General features: G+C 44.4%; 1 protein-coding gene across 1 annotated transcript in view; it reads right to left on the bottom strand.

Moving 5' to 3' along the window:
* The window catches only part of thsd7ba (thrombospondin, type I, domain containing 7Ba), a gene marked incomplete at both ends in the record, with an annotated part of 450,762 nt that overhangs the window by 324,914 nt on the left and 111,299 nt on the right, over window positions 1-14,549 (bottom strand). The window contains 2 exons of the mRNA XM_080752925.1: window positions 10,025-10,527; window positions 13,864-14,279. Coding sequence (XP_080609051.1) covers window positions 10,025-10,527; window positions 13,864-14,279 — 919 coding nt within the window. The remainder of the gene's footprint in view (window positions 1-10,024; window positions 10,528-13,863; window positions 14,280-14,549) is intronic.

Raw genomic sequence — 14,549 nt, 5'->3', positions numbered from 1 at the left:
TTCAGGATTCCAATTCAAAAGAAGCAAAACTAGCCGATCTACAAGCTCAAAACGCATCGCAGCGCGATGCGTTTTGAGCTTGTAGATCTGCTATTTTGGCTTCTTTTGTATAAGATACTAGAATGACAAAGTAGGACGTAGCAATATGCAATGTGGCCCTCTGGAGTGAAGGTGGAAATATAGTGGCCCTCGCCATCATCAAAGTTGCCCACCCCTGCTATACAGTATAGGTTATCTTTGTTGATGCAGTAGCGTTTGTCTCAGAACAGTCTGCAGTCTACAGTCTACACTGCAGTCATAGTTCTTCATCTATGCATTGCTTTCAAATGCACCAAAAATATTCATATACAGTAACACTGTTGCACATCAGCACTGAATCGCTTGCATTGTAGCCTTCAGGTGCTCCCCTGAGTACTAGCCCACAAAAGTTATGTGCAACCCCTGAGTATAATCCTGTATTCCTAGTGTTATTTTAAAATGCGATATTCCTCTAAATATGTCTATTTATGAGCCAAAAAATGTCAACGGCGCCGGTGAATGGTGCCCCTCTCAGACTTGAGCCCCTGCCTGCACGTACCTGCGGACGGACATGGGCGAAAACATAATCTCCCCCATGTATGCCTTCGGCTGGCAGAGACAATAAGTCCCTATCACCAGGGGCGTCACACCAAATTATGGGCCCTGGGTACAAGGATTCACTGCGGGCCCCCCATGAATGTTAACTATTGAAAAATAGCAGATATACAAGCTCACAGCGCGGCACCGAGTGCCGCGCTGCGAGCTTGTATCTGCTATTTTTTTGTATCTTGTATCTGCTATTTTTTTTTTGTCAAGGACCCCCAAGATGATATGTATTTGGCCACGGACCTCGATCTCAAAATATTTCGTTCCAGGGACGCCCAGAAGCAAAATTTGAGTTAGAAATGTTCGCTTAAAAAAGACATTATATTCAAAGATTTTCACACATTTTCACAACTTTTCAAAAATAGCAGATCTACAAGCTCGCAGCGCGGCACTCGGTGCCGCACTGTGAGCTTGTATATCTGCTATTTTTCAATAGATAAAGTTATTAGGGCCCCTCCACCTTGGGCCCCAGTACTCAGTCCCACTTTCCTACCCCTTGTGACGCCCCTGCCTATCACAGCGCTAAAGTATCTCTGAGACCCCCTGTTGAAGACCCCTGCTCTATAGAGTGTTTGTTTGGTCAGAGAGGTCTCTCCGTCTCTACAGCTCTGTGGGTGTCGCTCTCCATTCCGACATGTCGCCACTCCGAAATTGACTTCTTATATTGTCGGAGTGGCGACACTTCCATAGGGGTTAAGTTTAGGGTTAGGGTTAGAGATAGGGTTAGTGTCGGAATGGAGACATGTCGGAAAGGAGACATGTAAGTACCCATTTCTCAATTTCAATGCGATAGTGTTCCAGTTCCAATTTTGTATGTGTCATCACTTCCAAATTCACTTGTTTATCCCGTGTCTCTCTGCTAATTGGATAGAATTGGTATCCCAATCTGATAATACCGTACATTTTTTGTTTATCAAAGAGCTGGAGAGACATGAAGACTCCTGTTTTCTTCTTTTTTTTTATCCCACGATTTTGTAGCCAATTTTTCACCCAGTTTCAATTATCTAATGTAATCCTGGGCGCAACACTCCCTCTGCCAACCTGGGGAGAGCAACGGACTGACCTCATGCTTCCTTCTATGCATGAGGAGTCCAAGCCGCTTCTTATCACCTGACAGGGGGGAGATTCCCTGGCTAGACGTAGCATATGGAAGGAACATGTTATTCCAACCAGTTCCTTTCCCCTCCATCAGGTGCCCCGGCTGGCCAGTGGGAGACAGTATATAGAGACCAGGATTACAGCATGTTTTTTTTTGTGAGGGTACCTACCCTAGGAGACACGGGGAGAACATGCAAACCCAATAAGAAATCCATGTAATCAACCAGAAGCACCACATTATCCCCCAACCAGCCATAAAAAGAAAAAGGAATGGGCAGAGGTTCGAGGTTCCCAGCAACTTTGAAAACATACATCTCTGACACAAGAAAAGAAACTATAATTGTATATAAAGTTCACGCCATTGTCACCCTCTCAGACTTTGATAAATAAGGTTTGCAGGCAGAGAGTGGGAGAGAGAACGTTGGGGGGAGCATGACAGATGCCAGCTGACTTTGGCATTTGATTAGGCTATGTGTGAGGCAGACTTTGGGCTGAACAGGAGTTTGGAAATAACACATCAACTCTGAGAAATACCATCTAAAGTCACAGAGCAGACTGCTAGATATCTCCACTTCTATGACGGAGGAGCAACCTTTTCTGCTTCCACTGCTGCTCGTGACAGATTATTATTATTGTCTGCAGGGTTGCGACAATATAACCAAGTACATTTTTTACTTGTGGAGTATCAGTACTTTAGTACCATTTTGTATTTTTGGATACTTTCACTTCACTACGCTTCAAAAGACAAATTGTATTCCGTATACATTTTTATAGGATTTTTTAGGAAGGGGCAATGAATGAACCACTTACGCTATATTTGAAATATTGTGAAAATAACAGATGTCACCTCACAGCTTGTAGGGTTGATGTTTTCACTATTATTTATTACGAAAGGGATACACTGATATTACGATTTTTTTTCTCCTTTTTTTCCAAATCAAATGGAAGCCTAGCATACAGTGACACCAATCTGCACGGTTCAGGGGGGCACGGAGCAGAATCCATACGCTCACTTAGAACGTATGAATAAATGCATCAGTCACATAATTACAATTTCCATTGTTTAATTTGGACAATTTAATTTGTTAGGTGCCATTGTAAATGCAAGTGCCGATGCTCGTTTTTAAGGCGGGATTTTACTTGGTAATTAGACCGTAATTATAGAGAAGCAGAACGAGAGCGAGGGGGATTCAGGTGGGAAATTTATATTCAAGGAGGCTCTGAGCTCGACTACGCCGCATAAATGAATATGTTGATGAGATGCTGTAAATGATTTCCTCCAGCCAACGGGGCGCGCTTCGCCGCACGGCGGTGCCGCGTGGGCCGGGAAAGTAGCAGACCTGCAAGCTCACAAGGCGTCGCGTGCGCAACGCGTGGTGAGCTTGCAGGTCTGCTACTTTCGCCGCGCGGCGGAGCATAAATGAGGATTTGCCGTCGACGGTACGAGAAGCCAAGCGATCCAGCCTGGGTTTGTGGGGGTAATACGCCGGTATCAAACACAATCACACCACCTTCATCTCCCTGATTATTGTCTTTTAATCTCCACGGCCACAAGCTGGACAGAGAGGATGAAGAAAGCTCCAAATGGAAACTGACAGCGTCCCACAAATCCAATATCGTCGCTGTCATGTGGAAAACGCGTATCTCCATATTTAATCTTTGTTAGATATATATTTTTTCCACCATGTTATACTTGTGTACTCGCTTGACGCGGTGTTGTGCAAAAAAGCAGCGGGGGAAAAAAAGCACGATCTACAAGCTCGCAGTGCAACGTCTTTGCGATGAGACACAATTGTTGTCAGGACTACAGTCTGAGGTTTAGGTTCTGGGCCTGTCTTTTTGCGTGTGATATTACTAGTTTTTTGCCTTGTGTTTTCTGCCGTGACTAATTGTCATCTCTTGTCATTTTAGAGGCCGTCACTCCCACTCATCTGCTCGTTCCCAGTCAGCCAGTCAGAGCGGAGGTTCACACCTGCACTCCATTCATGTGTCACACTCAGCCCTACTTAAACACAGTTTGTGTATTGTTCTTGTTGCCAGATTAAATCCTGCGTCCTCAGCTCCCCAGTACCCAGTGCCACCGCCCACCAGTTTGCTTTAGTTAACTTCCCTCTTCTGACCATTGCATGGATTTTGACCTCCCTTTTTGCCTGCTAGATTTGGATTTGATTGCCAGGGTTTCTGAGAACTGTTCATGGACTACTTGCTTCTACCTGCTATTCCACCTGCTTTGAGCTATTAAAACCCTGTTTAACCTTGAACCTGGGTCCAAGAACTACATCCTGACAATTGTGAGCTCAGGATCTGCTAAAATGATGCTATTTTTGAAGGTTTGCCTTGAGCTAGAAGGCAAAGCTCTCTGTCTACCAAGCAATCTTTGTTCCTACTCTCACCTATGGTCATGAAGTGTGGGTCATGACCAAAAGTATAAGGTCGCGGGTGCAAGCAGACGAAATGGGGAGTAGAACCGCTGCTCCTACACTTGGAAAGGAGTCAGCTTAGGTGGTTCGGGCATCTAGTACGGATGCCCCCCGAGCGCCTTCCTAGGAAGGTCCTCGATGCACGTCCCACTGGGAGGAGACCCCGTGGGAGACCAAAGACCAGATGGAGGGATTATATCTCCAAACTGGCTTGGGAACGCCTCGGTATACTCCCTGAGGGAGTGGAGGAAGTTGCTCGGGATAAGGAAATCTGGAAGTCTCAGTTGGAACTGTTACCACTGCGACCCGATTCCGGATAAGTGGTTGAAGATGGATGGATGGATGGATGGATGCCTTGACTGGTAATGCCAGATTGAAACTGTTTTAGTCTGTCTGTGGTTTTTTTTTATGAATAATTAACTGAGAGTATTAACACATTGACCGCCATTTTAACATACCTCCGTACTCCCACCTGCCATTCGTCTCCATAGACTTCCATGTAATTGGGTGTGCACGGATCATGCACACCCATGCCTAGATAATGCACCACGTGTGTCCACATTGCTCACAGCTTTCAAACAAAAAAATCCGAATGGAAATCCGTTCAGGCATTCATGAGATAACAGCCACTATGTTTAACAAAGATGGCTGCCAAAATGGCTGCCATGCTTGAACGATGGGGTTGCTATGGGGGTTAAACATGCAATTTCGCGATTGCTATCATGCCTACTCCATTTTTGGGGGTCAAAAAAAATGTTTTGAAAAAAAAAAATTTTGATTTTTTTTTTTTTTTTTTTTTAATTCTCGGGACTATCGGGCCTGGCGGGGAAAGACATTGGAATAATCTCGGGACTATCGGGCCTGGCAGGGAATGAGTTAACAAGAGCTTGCAAATAAATAACAACTACTTTCAACAAAGAACAGTACATTCAATCCATTTGAACACAGGTTATAACATTTTTTCCTGAGAAGTAATGTTTTTTTTTTGAGCGGTGCAAACCGCTCCTATAGGTGGCTGTGCGTGTGTCTGTAGCCTTTTTCCTCAGCGTTTTGCCATAGTAAAATGTGTGTACGTATAGCATCATGTTTGTCTAGTGATGTCATATGTCGTATCTCTGTAGCCTTTTTCGTCAGCGTTTTGCCATGGCAAAATGTGTGAAGATGTTATGCAAGCACGACCACCGCTCACTTCACATTGGGTGTGATTTTTTAACATACAAGCTTTCCTCCCGACAGCAGCGGTATCAAACATAGATGGGACGGAGAAGAAAGAGATTTATGGTCTGGCATTTAGAACTCAAACTCCAACTACTCTCTTGTAAGAGTGTTTTCTGTTTTACGGAGGGCCATCAATCAGCTGGACCGTCCTGATCACGGCCACAAATGTAGAAGTCTGTGCAGATTCAGAACCATAAAACTGTGTAATTCCAATATGGCAGCAGGGGCGTCAATTGGGTATGGCAGGGGTATGCAGCTGCCATACCCTGGGTCCAGGGGGGGAAATAAAAGTTACTTTTAAATATAAATCCATGAATGTATCTGCGCTGGTTATTGTGTTGTTAAATTACAGTAAAATAACTACAAATACCAAATTTTACAAAATGGTCACTTTAACTCAACCTCTGCCAAAAAAATACCCCTTTGTACCCCTTCTCTGCCATGCCCGTAGAACCCGTAGATTTAATAAGCTTTAATTAAAAAAAATGTTTTTATCGAAGCGGAACTAAAATAGGCCGGAACTAATGCTCCGTGATCGGTTTCTACATGGACACATTATTGAGCGGATCACTCATCATTGAGGCCGTGAACCGGAAGCGGATGGTCCGTCGTCTATTTTGGCCCGTTAGCTTTCTGTGTGAACTCCGCGGCTTACAGATGGAGAACGGATTGATCAATTGAAAAAATTTCAACGGATTTGAGAAGCTGATGGAATACGCGATCACACGATGCATAGCAGTGTCCGATCACGCACGATGGGAACTGGATGAGCGCCCACGTTAACAGGTAGGAGAAGCCGGCAGTGAAAGACATAGAGAAATCTACGGGCTCTACGGCCGTAAACTACGAATGAGTAACAAGGTATTATAATTATATTCTCCACACTTGTATTCTCCCCAGCTTGACAAAATGGTATTTTCCCAGGGTCCGCAGGTCAGCTGCACAGTTGCAATGCATTGTTGTTAATTGTGGCACGTTTACTAACATGCCAAGTTTAGCTGCACTTGAACAACCGTTCCAGGCTGCCATATCCAGCCCAACAAACTGTAGAAATCGGTGTAAAAAACTGACAAAACTCGTTTTTTTTTTCAGACATTGTGAAAATAGCCGATCTACAGCGCGAGGCGTTGTGAGCATGTAGATCTGCTATTTTCACAATAGAACCGTGTTATACAAAATGTAATGCCTCTTTTCCGTGAGGACTCCCATCTTTGCCATACCCTAGCTTTTGCTGAACTGACGCCACTGTATGGCAGAGAGAGGAGGACACTAACTTTTAGTGGAGTTCTTTGAGAAGGACCTCACTTTGAGAACCACATGGTCTACATTCATTCCATTCAAGTGGTCTGTTAATAGCACCCATTTATGACAGCTCAGTGGGGTGGTGGTGGCACGTCCTCAATAAAAGAAACACGGTTGACAATTTCCTCACCGCATGTTATTGAAAATAGATTAAATATTGTTTACTGTTGTAGTTCATGCACAGAGAAGAGTCGGTGCGCACACGTGCGTGAGTGTGCGCGCGTGCATGTGTAATAGAGTATGAGTGCATGTTTTTTTTTTCAATTCCCTGAAAGGTTAAGGTTTTTGACAACAAGGTTTCCACCCGAAACGCACTCACCCGTGCGTGCGTGCGTTTATTTTTATTTTTTTATGCCGAGGCAAATCCATTGCTATCAAACCTAAATACCAGAGTTAGGCGGAACGGCGGGCCTTACGAGGTCTGACATTTACCACAATAGTGGCGGCATTACCATGCAAATAGGCCACTGCAAACACGGGCTCACACACATCACTTTACCATAATTGAAAAGTTAACAGGCATAAAATAATTACCGCTCCGTTTTTTCCCTCGGCCCACACCCTCCGCACAGTAAAAACCCCGCCGCGCAAAGTGTTGGTGAGTGACCCTCGATTATCCGCGAGTCGCATTAGGGGACCGAAGGGAGTGTGGAGACACGATATAAACAAACCTCCCAGCACACATTCAGCTGTTCACCTGTTCACCGCGCATCCACGAGGAGATTAACGAGACATAAGCTCTTTAAAACCCATTTAGGCCTGAACACATTATGACGCAATATTTTATGCTTTAAATATAAAAAAAATAGCAGATATACAAGCTCACAGTGCGGCACCGAGTGCCGCGCTGCAAGCTTGTAGATCTGCTATTTTTGAAAAATCTTGAAAATTAGAATTTTGACCTGATTCTATAAGTGTCTTTTGAATCCTTCTAGGATGTTTGGAAAAAACCTATGTTTCTTTGTCAGCAATCTGGCCAGCCATCGTCAAAGGAAAGGTCCTTTTCACTTAACTGGAACTCAGTTAGTCTGTTCTTGAGAGACTACTGTGTCAGTGGTGCTCAAACCTTTTCATGTGAAGGACCCCCAAAATGATATTTATTTGGCCACGGACCCCCATTTCAAAATATCTAGTTCCAGGGACCACCCAGAAGCAAAATTTGAGTTACAAACGCTCGCTTTGAAAATACATATATTCAAAGATTTGCACACATTTTCACAACTTTTTCAAAAATAGCAGATCTACAAGCTCGCAGCGCGGCACTCGGTGCCGCGCTGTGAGCTTGTATCTGCTGTTTTTCACTGGTTAAAGCATTCAATTTTTTCTAGGCCTAAATGGGTTAATCATATCTGATTCACAGGCCTTGTTTCCCCCAAACAGCCTGCGCCACCAATTATTATTATTTTCATACAAAACAGCTGCTTTCTTCTGCACCTTGGTGTAAATCTGGGATTTACTCCTTGAAGATTTCAACCGCTTAAAAACCCTATTATTATACTTCGTTGACAGATGCCCCCCCCCAGGGGTCTGTACCTACAGTAGTCCCCTCGATTTTTCCTTCGGAAAATGTCCTACGATCTACAAGATCACAACGTGTAGCAACGCTTTGTGAGCTTGCCGATCTGCTATTTTTACCAACTATTCTCCTTTGCCCAGAACTGGGACAAATCGCCACTTACAGTAAACCCAATATATAGAGTAAAGTAATACAATACTAGTTGAACAGGGCTATGTACCAGGTATACTTCTACATTTCTACACCAAATCTCTCTGCCAGAAATAGCCGATCTACAAGCTTGTAGATCGCCTACTTTTGGCGGTATATGTTCCCCTCAGAATATGGAAGCTATGGAAGTGTATTATGTATTGAGGAAGTGGTTAGATAATCTAGTTTAATTTACAACAGAACTAAGATTTTATGAGGGCATTGTAAAAATGGTAAATGGTGCATTTATATAGCGCTTTTATCCAAGGCACTTTACATAGATTGTGCATTACATTCACCCATACATTCATACACCGGTGGCGGAAGAAACCAAGCTAGGCACCAACCTGCTAACCGGGAGAAACTAGGGGTTCAGAGTCTTGCTCAAGGATTCTTCGACATTAACTCAGGGGGAGCCCGGATTCGAACTGGGAACCCTTTGTACTCTAATTTCTTTGTACTCTTCATTCAACATGGTGTTCATTCATGCCTACCTCATGGCTAGACCCCTGATTTTTGGATATCGGGCCCATTAGAAGGGAGGTTGTCTGTACTGAAATGCTCAGAAATGGCCATAATATTGAATCATTTGGAGTTTAGACAACAATGAATTATGTGGTTTTGCGTATTCAGACTGCACCACCTAAAATGGTACTCAGCTACCCTTCTGACATTGCTATCATACATTTTCTCAATCATGTCATACGAACAAAATGATACCACATGTGTTTTGTCCCTTTTGTCCAGACATCTCGTCTAGCCCAGTGTTTCTCAATCTTTTTTGGCTTGAGGACCCCCTTTCCCAGATATTTTAATCCAAGTACCCCCTTTACCCAACAACAAAGTTTTTTATTATAAAACTGCAATTAAAACCATAACTAGTGGTATATGATGCTATGATAACCTCCCCTTTTCAAGAATATAACATCACACATAAGAAAGGGAGTGAGAGTTTCAAACAGTGCCTCCTGAACATATTTATTTTACACACCGGGGCCATAACATTTCAGTCCAGTTTTCATGTCAATAACTTACATACAAAACGTTAAAAAGTGTCATCATTAAACATAACAGTGATTTATAATAGGCCTACTTCTATTTATCTTTTTGGGGGCATTTTTGAGTACCCCCTGCAGTACCTCCTTGTACCCCTAGGGGTACACATGCCCCCATTTGAGAAACACTCGTCTAGCCCATGGACTAAACATGGTGTTCATTCATTCATGCTAGGGCATTCACGAATAGTGATGTTTAGTATTCGAATTATTCGACCTCAAAGTATTCTAATAGGACTGGCCAAACTGTCCAAACTGTCAAATATTAAGTAAGCAAGAGGCGACCATTGTGAAAATAGCAGATCTACATGCTCACAACGCCTCGCAATATTTATCTGCGGAACCGAGTCACATTAAATGTAATACCTACAATTCCAAGTGCTTGTCAGGGTGGGGGTCCCCAGTTCAAAAATTATGTTTATTTTGGGTGTCACAGCCTAAAAAGGTTTGAGAAGCCCTGGTATAGAGCATTAACAAATTCATCCACCAGGGGCATTGACAAAAAAAAGAAAAAAGCGAATAGACTTCGGTGAACAACGTCGAATAGTGACTTTGATATTCGAATATTCGAAAATGTGGTGAATGCCCTAATTCATGCCTACCTCAACATGGCGTTCTTGCCATCGTTCCGAGTGCAGCGGACCTGCCGGGTCTGGTAGCCCACCTCCAGCTCCCACGACATGGGCGTGGTGTGCGTGTGGTGATGATGGTGGTGGTGATGATGGTGATGGTGGTGGTGGGATGCGTGCTGCCGCTCCACGGTGTTGTTCTCCTCCGTGCCGTTGCTGAAGTTGAGCGTGGTCCTCCCTCCGCCCGGCAGGGCGCCGCCCTTGTGATGCGGCAGCCGACACTCGCTCCAGGGCCCCACCTTGAGGCTGTAGCGGTGCTGCTCGCCCTCCCCCGCGGCGGGACAGCCGTGGGCCGCCGCCGGGGAGACGCACGTCCTGATCTGGGTGAGGTTGGGGCAGCTGGAGCCGCCGTACATGGGCGTGGCCAGGACGTGGCGGGTGCGGTGCTGGAGGCCGGCGTCGCACGTCCTGCTGCAGGCCGACCAGTGGGTGAAGTCGGACAGCACGCAGTCCTGGGGGCAGGGGATGAGACAGGCCTGCAGAGTGGGAAACATGGAATTATTTCATTAAAGGACAACTTTAGTTTTTTACAAGAAGGGTTCATATTTTAGATTGTAATTAAATAATATAAAAGATGAGTGTTAAAATGATTTCATTTACTTCTTTCTATTGTTTTAGAGATTCTTATTTCAGTGGTTGGGGCATGCGTACAAGTGGCTAAATATGTCATTTCACACAGAATAAGCCCATTCCCAAGATACAACGCAACCTTTCATGGTTGGATGCGACTTATGGGGGCTAGAAGTGTTACTGCAAATAGCAATGAAGAAACTGCTGGCTTATTGTGTCTAAAAAGACATATTTAGCCACTTGTACGCATGCTCCCAGGCGTACGCATGCCCCACATTTTAGCACGGTAAACGCGATAAAACAATAGAACGAAGCAAATGAAAACATTTTAACACTCACTTTTTCTTTTCTCCAATTACAATCTAAAATATGAACCCTTGTTGTAAAAAACCAAAGTTGTCCTTTAACTCTTTTACTGCTTCGGACGTTCCCCTTCGCCCCAATTTTGACCCTAGCTCGTTGCCAATACGAACGCTCGTTCTTTTACTTACTTTTGATGACTGTAAGCTGATAACTGGTCGCGCCGCAGTGTACAGTAAAAACATCTCCCGTAAAGCTGCTCTAAAATTTCCACCGCGCGTAAACAATAATGGAGTCCCAAATCACTTCCTGGCTGTTTTCTGTGGATCTGATCTAGAAATGCATTTCTATGCTCTGAATGGACGGCAAGCGGAGCGGCACAATTAACATTCATTCTTTACATAAGGCTGCCCTCTGCCGCCAGCTTGGCTAAAGTACACATACAATAGGTCCAATGAAAAGAAATCGTTTGGAAAGAATCAATAGATCTTTTTCTATAACATCGCAAAGGTAAGCTGCTTTTTGCTGGCACCAGCCCCAATAAATAAATAATAAATCTGTCAGTAGAACTGTTAAAGGACAACATTCAACAAGTTACAAGTTCATATTTTAGATAGTCAATAGAAGAAAAGATGAGTGTTAAAATGTTTTCATTAACTTCTTTCTTACGTTTTAGTGATTTTAACGAGTTTGATTTGCATTGGGGGCATGCATGCAAGTGGCTAAATATGTGTTTTTAGACGCAATAAGTCCATTCCCAAGATGCACCGCAATCTTTCATGGGCAGATGTGACTTATGGGGGCTGGTGTAAATAGTAAAGAAATTGCCTGCTTACATATTTAGCCACTTGTACGCATGCCCCCACAGAATGAAATCTAAATACTAAAATCGCTGAAACAATAGAAAGCAGTAAATGAAAACATTTTAACACTCTTTTAACAATCTTTTATTTTCTCTAATTACAATCTAAAATACGAACCCTTGTTGTAAAAAAAAAAAAAGTTGTCCTTTAATGTCATGTTTCTGTTAAAGTGTGTATTACTTGTACTGACATCTGGTCTAGCTGGATGTGGATTACACTGTGGTCTCAAGGCTTGTACCAACTTCCTCAATCAGTTTAGGGATGCACCGATATGGAAATTCTTGGCAGATACCGATACCGATGTAAAAAATAACAATTTAGCCGATAGCCGATAATGATACCGATGTTTGTTATTTCGTTTTTGGTGTTATTATATCAAATCAGAACAAATAAAACAACATTGCAAGAAATAACTGTTCAGAATATACTCTCTTGGTAGGCTGCAAATAACCAACACACCAACATAGCCAGCGCAAAATGTATGCTTATCAACAACCGATAAATATCGGCTACTGCCATCGGTTAATGTCAGCTTTATTTGCCGATACCGATATTGACCAATAACGGCAAACATCGGCCAATACCGATGTGTGGCCAATATATCGGTGCATCCCTAGTTTGCATATCAGTGGCTTTAGTTCTGACCAGGGTGTTGGTGAGGCATTGAGCATGTGCGTCATATTGATATTATAACGGCGTTAGCCTGTTCTCATAGCAAGGGTGGTTTAAGGGTGGTAAAAGAACTATAGATCAGGGGTCTTCAACGTTTTCAGGCCAAGGACCCCTTAACTGAGAGAGAGAGATGAAGCAGGGACCCCCACAACTTTTTCATAGATTCCATATAGTTTCAATGTTTGACAGCACAATCATCAGTGTATTTTGGATTCATGTCAATTTGTGTTTTCAGATATTTAACCACTTGAACCGTCAATACTTGTACTCTGTACTTGGTCTGCTCTTTTTCCCCTCTACACCAAACCTCTTCGCCGAAAATAGCTGATCTACAAGCTCACATGATAGCTGATCTACAAGCTCACAACGCCTCGCGCTGCGAGGCGTTGTGAGCTTGTAGATCGCTATTTTTGGCTAAAGTTCTCCGAATATCTGCTAGGGTTCAAGTGGTTAATATAAAAAAAAGAGAAAAAAAGTTTCTATCACACAAAGATTTGGAGGACCCCCTGTAGTAACTCTGAGGACCCCCTAGGGGTCCCGGACCCCCTGTTGAAGAGAAGACCCCTGCTAATAGATACAAAAATTATAGTGTATAAAATTGCATGTATTGTATTGTTCTTGAGATCATCGTGCATGCTGGAAGGTGGTTGTTCTCTAGGGATCCCTGTTAAATTGAATTGAATGTCCCATCACATCTCGTATACTGTCCTTATATGTTGGTATAAGCATAATAGTCGGGGGCCTTAGGGAGATAGAAAGGTAATTTCGTGCTAATCAGTCTAAAAGCGCCAAATTTTGCACAGATGTAGCCCAGGGCTTGCTCTAATGATTTAGTTAGGGCGCCCGAGTCGGCGACCTTCGGGGTCGCCACAGCGGCCAAGTCAAGTTGGGCTCCCATCGACTTTCGAGTTTTTTTTTTGGGGGGTATTTAAGTAGGATGTGAGGGGTCTAACTTTGTCATGATGCTGAATCCATTGCAAGCATTTGTTTTGCACAAACAAACATTGCTTGGGCTACAAATGGCCCCAGAAAACGATGGTTTAGTGATGAAAAGTGATGAGTCATCACTTTTCATCAGTTTCATCAGTTTTGTGGTCGTTTTCTGGGGCAATTTTTAGCCCAAGGAATGGATTCAGCATCATGACAAACCCCTAGTTAGACCCCTCACATCCTACCTAAATACCCAGAAAAAAAAAATCTGTGTATTTTCCTCCCGTATAGAAAGTCGATGGGAGCCCAACTTGATTTGGCCGCTGTGGCCACACCGAAGGTCGCCGACTTGGGCGCCCTAACTAAATCATTAGAGCAGGCCCTGGGCTACATCTGTGCAAAATGTGGTGCTTTTAGACTGATTAGCACGAAAAATCCCTAAGGCCTCCGACTATTAGGTATGTTCTGGCATCACACCTGCTCGGCGTCCGGCCTCTGGGAGAAGAACTCGCATATCCTGGTGGCGACCGCCGTGCCGTTGGAGGCGCGCGCGCAGCGCACGCGGCGGCGCTGGACGCCGTGCTGCGCCGTCACGCACTCGCCGGCGCCGCCGGCGGCCCGCGGCGGCCTGAGCTCGTTGTCGCCGGAGGAGGAGGACAAGAACGGGACCAGGACGCAGGCGCCCCAGTCGGACACGTCCCACTCGAACAGGTTCTGGTGCCACTCGCAGACGCGGAAGCAGTGGCGCTGGCTCTCGGGCTTGCGGGCGGCGGCGCGGTGCTGCTGGCAGTGCGAGTGGTGCGCGGTCCAGCCCTCGGTGTGCACGCACCACACCGCCCTGGTCTGGAGGCCGCCGGAGCCGCACTCCTCCCCTACGCACTGTCCCCACTGACCTGGAACACACAGGAGGACACGCAATACATGAAATACTTTCAGAACGGGTACACGTTATTCGTGTGTCATTATTTTATGCTTTAACTATTGAAAAAATAGCAGATATACAAGCTCACAGCGCGGCACCGAGTGCCGCGCTGCGAGCTTGTAGATCTGCTATTTTTGAAAAATCGTGAAAATTGGAATTTTGACCCGATTCTATAAGTGTCTTTTGAATCCTTCTAAGATTTTTTGAAAAACCCTATGTTTCTATGTCGGCAATCTGGCTT

This window comes from Nannobrachium achirus (genome assembly GCF_963921795.1).
Source record: "Nannobrachium achirus genome assembly, chromosome: 22".
In the NCBI taxonomy this organism is placed as follows: Eukaryota; Metazoa; Chordata; class Actinopteri; order Myctophiformes; family Myctophidae; genus Nannobrachium; species Nannobrachium achirus.
Note: the sequence above shows the minus strand (reverse complement) of the source record. Positions and strands in the feature narration are given on the sequence as shown.